Here is a 6,105-nt window from a genome sequence, read left to right as displayed (position 1 = left end):
GGGAAAGAAGAAGAGACTTAAAAGGTGAGAAAGGTGGGAGAAACTGGGAGTAAGTGGGAAGGACACACTGCCTCTGCCCAAGGAAATAGCTGTGGGCTGCAATTAGCTAAATGGTATGTGACTCTTGCTCTGTGATTGTGTTTCGGTTCTGAACCACTCATTGGTTTACTTCTGTTTCTAATGGCAGGAGTGCTGAAAAATAAGAGCTGTACTCTGCACCACCAACAGGAATTTCCTTTAGCTTTTGGTGCTGAAGCTATATTTTAAATGAAAACCACTAGCTTTCATTTCTGGAATAACAGTAGCAGATAACTATAGCACAGCCATGGATTTATAGCAATGCTTTATGCATGGGGATTGATCCTTTAGGCAGGCTTTGCTCCCCTCTTTGCAACCACTTCTTGCTCCCATGAACATCTTTGGTATAGGAAGGATAAGCTGGGGGGAGGCAGTTCTTATGCAGTGAAGCTTATCAAGCTGAAGGCAATGACAAAAAATGCCACCTCCTCTTGTAAATATTATGTAACTACAACAAAGTTTGTTCCTTGCCTCCAAATAAAACAAAAGCCCTTCCTTAGAGCCAGGGCAGCAGGAAATCTCGGTGCCTTCCCTGAGCATTTAAGTGCTTATGAGTGCCTCACCACTCACCAGCACTCAGGCTGTCAGAAACCAGGAGACACAAATCGATAGGGTTAAGTGGATTCGCTCTGTGCTTGCCTGCATATACACATCCTAATCTCCCCCTGCCTCCCCACCTGCGCTGCTGTTATCTCTCTCAAGGGAACTACCATTCGCCTGCTTGTCCAGACAAGCTCCAGAGCTTTAAGTTGCCAAGGGGTGAAAAAAGAAAAGCCTCCCTGCTGATGAAGGGGGGAAGGAAGGGGTAGGTGAAGAGAGACTTGCCCCATGCTAAATGCAGGGAAAAGTGAGCAAGTAATGCAATACCATCTTCTGCTAGATGAGGCGGGTCTGCTGGCACTGTCTGGTAACAGATCATAAGGACTCTCTGTCATAGCAGCTGGCAGCAAACATGTCCTGGGGAGCAAATGACTCATGGAAGTATGTATGGGCATTGGGACAGTGCAAGTGTCACACAGGGGCGTCCCATCGAAGGACAGGAAACACAGTGTCATTTGGAGTGCTGCTTCTTTGGAATTGTGACCACAAAGGAATGAGTAATAGGATTAATTCACTTAGCTATTGATCTCAGACACACACGTTTTCGTTTAACATTATTAGAACAGAATGGCTCATAGCTGTGGGCAGTACAGCAGAGACAACATCTACATTCCCCTTTGCTCATGAGGTAAATCTTAGCAGCCAATTCCTTATAGTGAACCCCTGGGGAAGGGTTTCCTATGGAGAATTAGCCTAATGATTAGACTGGTGACTCTAGCACTGTTCTTTACAAATATACTCTCAACAAAATAATTGGTGACCCAGATAACATGGAGATATAGCCAGGTAAGTTCTATATAGAAAATTGTCAAGGAGGGAAGGAAGGAAGAGGACAGAATGAGCTTGATGTAATTAGGTCTGGATATACATGCACATGCATGCACACAGTATCTCAGCTAACCAGGGGAAAAGTTCAAATACAGCCTCCCTGTATCTCCATAAAGATCTACAAAAGTGGGAGAAGACAGATTATGGTATAGGGAGGCACTAAGACATTTTTCAGTAGTTTCATCACATGGAGCATGAGGTCTGTTCAGGGACCCGAATAACTTCTTTGCCAAATTAATCTGCAAAGCTCTTACAAAACCCTGTGCCCATGAGTAAGTGGATGTAAGGGCCAAAAATAAGTTTCAAAGGTGATGAAGACCATACTGGGATTGGTGGAGTCACCAGGTGACACCATTAGAGATGCTGGCACCTTAGATAATCCCAAACTGGGCCAGCTCGTGCAGTTCCAGATGGCTGAAAGCTTCCCATGGGCAAATCACTGTGATATCTGCAAAAGAGAGTGAATGAAAAATGACTTTTGGTCACTGCATTTCTTGGATTTATTTTGTATTAAAGGAAAGGCTGATTTACTTCGGAAGCATTAAGAAGGTGACTCCATTTGAAGCTTAAATGTGCAAATGAGCTCTTCAAATTTGGTACTGCCTACTGGACTGAAACAGATAACTGTATCTTCTCTTGTGCCATTTTTCTTTGTGACCAAAATCAAACCAGCATTTCCTATAGCCTCTTCAGTGACTGCGTCGACTGGTATAAAAATTCATTCTGGTTACTTGGTTTCTACTGTTCTTATAAACTAACTGTAGCTAAACTGTGATCTCCTTGAAGACACAGGCAATCTTAAATCAGATATTGAATAATTTGGCCTACAACGTTCAGGATCTGTAGTTCTTTGATAGGTGCAGTTGTTATTGATACCTAGGAAGTTCTGACTGGCTACGGCTCATCCAGTGCATGTTTCTCAATCCCCAACAGGTGCATAAAGTTTTTAAAATTAGGATTCTGGTGATAACACCAACACTTAACCAGCTGGAAATTAGTTCCTGTGATTTTTGGTATTAATAGCCTAGCATTTGGCATTTCTTTGAGAACCTCATTCTGCTGCAATTCTCAGCCAGAGTATTAGCAGAAAACAAACAAGCACATTTGCAGCCAAATGAGAGTATTCAGAAATTGAAGCATGCCTAAATAGCCTTTCCGTCTTGAAGTGTGTCTAAACTTAAGCATGACTGTGGCAGCTTATGGTGGAAGTACCAGCCTGCTCTGGTGACCCTGAGAGCTGCGGAGAGGCCAGGAGACACAGAGGCCATCCCAGAGAGTCCTCTCCTGTGCTGAAGCACGACTGCACAGGTGTTCAAGCAGGGCATGACAACAGCATCTCACAGGGCTTACCTGTGCCCAGTCCCTCCATGCCTGGGATGTCATCTCCAAACCTAGGGGAGAAAAGAGCAAGTGAAGAGTTGAGTTTGGGCCAGCAGCACCCAGGAAAGGAGAGTGGCCCTGCACATCCAGCCGGGGAAGGAGAAGTGTGGGTGGGCAGCAAATGAAGAGAAGTAGCTTCAGGCAGGAGAGCTGATGACACCAGGGGCAGGGGGAAGCCTCCTGGCTCCTTGCCCAAGAGAAGATGCTACTGCAGAAGCCCAGCTTAGCAATGGGGAGCCACCTACTAGCATGGTTTCTTTTCTTTCGAAAATGCTCTTACCCTTTTACTCCTTTCTTAGGGGGCTTGCTCTTGAACTGCCTTGTCTGTCTCTGCTTGAACTTGGGAGGCCCCTTGCGTGGTGTGGTGGGACCAGTTGGAGTATCTCCAGTGTTGAGGTTGGTGGTTGGGTTCTCGCTCATTTCTGGGCTGCTGTGTGTGGCAGGCACGTGTCTCTCTCAGATTCCTCTGGCTGCAAGATAACAGCAAGGACTGATGCAACATTCTGCTTAGGATTTCTAGGTATCAGTAGTCAGGTCACAGAACTATGAAAAATATAATTGTGACAGGATTAAAGATAAAGATATTAAATGTAAAGAAATATTGTATTGCATTCAAAGTAAGTAGGATAGTACTGCCTTTCATCTGGCATGCTAGAATTAAGATGCCAAACAAAGGACACTTGAGCTAAGGACAAAAAGATAATTCACCCCATAGTGCAATCATTTCCAGAGTCATGGAAAGCCACACCTTCTTTTGTCTCAGACATAGCTGGACTTCTGGGGACAGGTCACGGCAGCAGCTTTCCCCACAGTTTGGGTAAAATAGGAAGGTTGATGCCAATATAGTTTGTTTTCTAATAAGTCTTGAAACAGCAGTGCTGGTGTTTTCACTTCCTGGTTAAGGACATGACTACTAGAAGCCACAAAGACACACTTTTGGCTTAGAGAAATATCCTATACTTGGGAATCATCATGATATACTTCACTTGTGCCTGAGCATTACCTTTTACACACTGATTGAATGTTGAGTTAGATGGGCCCTTACTCGGGGTGGAACTCCAATTAGGCTCTCGTATCTGTCAGTACCAAACTTATGGGAAATAGCACAGGATCTTTGGAAGATGGTAAAGAAGGCTAAGGCGAAGTGTTTGAGACTGTCTTTTAGACAGAAGGTAATTTCTCAGGATTTAGGAGAGTAAAGCCTGTAACCTTCCCCAGGGTATGTTCATTTTGGTATTTTTGAGCATTTACATTACACACTGCACATAAGCCAAGCTCCCCTTCACAGGGGCTAAGTAGTTACCAGGGAGCAATTCTTGTGCAGGAGACATCTCTCCTGCCTCAGAGAGAAGAACTGCTGCGCTCAGAGCCCTTTGCTTCCTTCCCAGATTGCACAGCAATAACTCTCACCAGTGCCCAAGGGGGAGCTTCCAACCCTTCATGAGATTTTATGCTTATTAGTATGCTAGAATGGTCTGAGCAAGTGCATTTGTGGACAAAAATAAATGCCTTTTTTTTTGTCTCCTCTCCTTGAAGTCACATTCTTCTTCCCCATGACCATTACTTAACTCCTATCTCGAGGTGTTTGTCCCTGTGCAGCCAGGCTGATGGAATCACTGATGGAATTAACTTCAAGGATTTGGTACTAAGGGCTAATCACATTATGTCACCATAGTGCTCTGGCCTAATCCCCAACATCACGTGCAGTGACACTCCAGACTTTTAATTTCACAACTATAAATGCCATCAAAGGTGTTTTGGTTTGTGGGTTTTCTTTCTTTTCTTAGTCTGAAGACAGTTTGTGTCTTCGACTGCCCTGAAATATCCAAAGTGCCAGAAATCAAAGCCTGAGATGAGAGGAGAAAAACCATCCAAGCAATGCTGTGTCACTTCCACATCAGTGCAAGACAAAGAGCCACGTTTCTCTGTCTGTGGCAGTGTGGGAATACTTCACCCCTGACATCTTTCCATCTGTGCTGACAATAGCATGGATCCTAATGAGAGCACCTAAAGGCATGTTAGTTCTCCCATCGCCTGCGGTCAAGCTCCTTTCTCAGCTGTAATATCCCGAGCAGGAGTCTGGATGGGTTCCAGCAGCCCCAAATGGAGCAGCAGATGGTTGTGTCTGCAGCTGAAGTATGCACAGATGCTATTCCCCCGCCTGTAACACAATGCTTCCTAAGCACATACTGTGCCCACAAACACAAGGATCAGCTCAAATTGTAGAAGTTACTTATTCGGCTGCCATCGCTGCAGCCCAGTATTTACGGCTTTATCCTCACAACGTGGTGGCAGGAGAGGCAAACACTGTCACCTTCACCTTTTGCAGAATGGGAATGAGGTGCAGTGATCGGCATGACCTGGACTGCACTGCTGGAAGGAGTGACAAAATCTTTTGACTCACAGGTCTTAGGGCCAAACTGAGAGGTGAAGGCAGTTGAGCTCCAAACTGAGGAGAGAACTTGATGCCTCATTGTTACTCAGGACCAGTGAGGAATTCAAATGGTACTGCTCTACAACAAAACGCTGCTCCATGATGTGTCTGCTAATGCCCCAAAGTATAACATTATGCTTCTGCCTCAGGTGCAGTTCTCACCTCAGGGTGTCTGTTTCAATGCTAGATACCCCTCCTGAAGTACGAGAGACACACATCCACTTCTAAGCACTGTGTTCATCTGACATGACACGATACATAGTGCCCCTCTCAAGGGCTACTCCCTAAAGTACAACAGAAGAAACAAACCAGCTAACAGATTTCCAACCCTTTGGACTGGCATCCGAAACTTGTGAGATGCATTTGAGTTCCATCTCCAAGTGAGCTCCTGCCCCGCTTCACCAGCCACTGCGGTCTGTCAGCATGGTACCTTGACCACAAAAATGTCTTTCAGGATCAACTCTTAGTTCCTTGAGACCATGCCTTGTCTCTGGCCTTTATTCAACAGAGAAATAGTGGATGGAAAGAGCCTTTGGAGTTTTCTTTTCCCGAAATCTGAGGTAGATGTACACCTCTACCAGCTATTCGATAACCCAGGATTTGGTAGGAAAAAGGATCTGCCCAAATCACACTTCACCCACTCTCTCACCTGTATGAATTCAAGAAAGAGCACTCAATGAAACTAAAAGGGACAGTTCTAACTTCTTCCTTAACAACCTCCCTCTACCTATTCTCTCCATGCATCACCAAAAGAAATGATAGAGGATGGAAAGCAACCTTAATGC

General features: G+C 45.0%; 1 protein-coding gene across 1 annotated transcript in view; it reads right to left on the bottom strand.

Moving 5' to 3' along the window:
- Nucleotides 1–1,751: 1,751 nt before the first annotated feature.
- The window catches only part of PDE6H (phosphodiesterase 6H, cGMP-specific, cone, gamma), a 6,348-nt gene continuing 1,994 nt past the window's right edge, over nucleotides 1,752–6,105 (bottom strand). Inside the window, exons 2-4 of the mRNA XM_010019017.1 lie at nucleotides 3,167–3,356; nucleotides 2,857–2,897; nucleotides 1,752–1,954 (exon numbers count right to left, since the gene is read on the bottom strand). Coding sequence (XP_010017319.1) covers nucleotides 1,878–1,954; nucleotides 2,857–2,897; nucleotides 3,167–3,306 — 258 coding nt within the window. The 5' untranslated portion in view covers nucleotides 3,307–3,356 and the 3' untranslated portion in view covers nucleotides 1,752–1,877. The remainder of the gene's footprint in view (nucleotides 1,955–2,856; nucleotides 2,898–3,166; nucleotides 3,357–6,105) is intronic.

This window comes from Nestor notabilis, unplaced genomic scaffold, assembly GCF_000696875.1.
Source record: "Nestor notabilis isolate BGI_N333 unplaced genomic scaffold, ASM69687v1 scaffold10607, whole genome shotgun sequence".
Lineage (NCBI taxonomy): Eukaryota > Metazoa > Chordata > Aves > Psittaciformes > Psittacidae > Nestor > Nestor notabilis.
The sequence above is the reverse complement of the archived record's forward strand: the minus strand, read 5'-3'. Positions and strand labels throughout refer to the sequence as shown.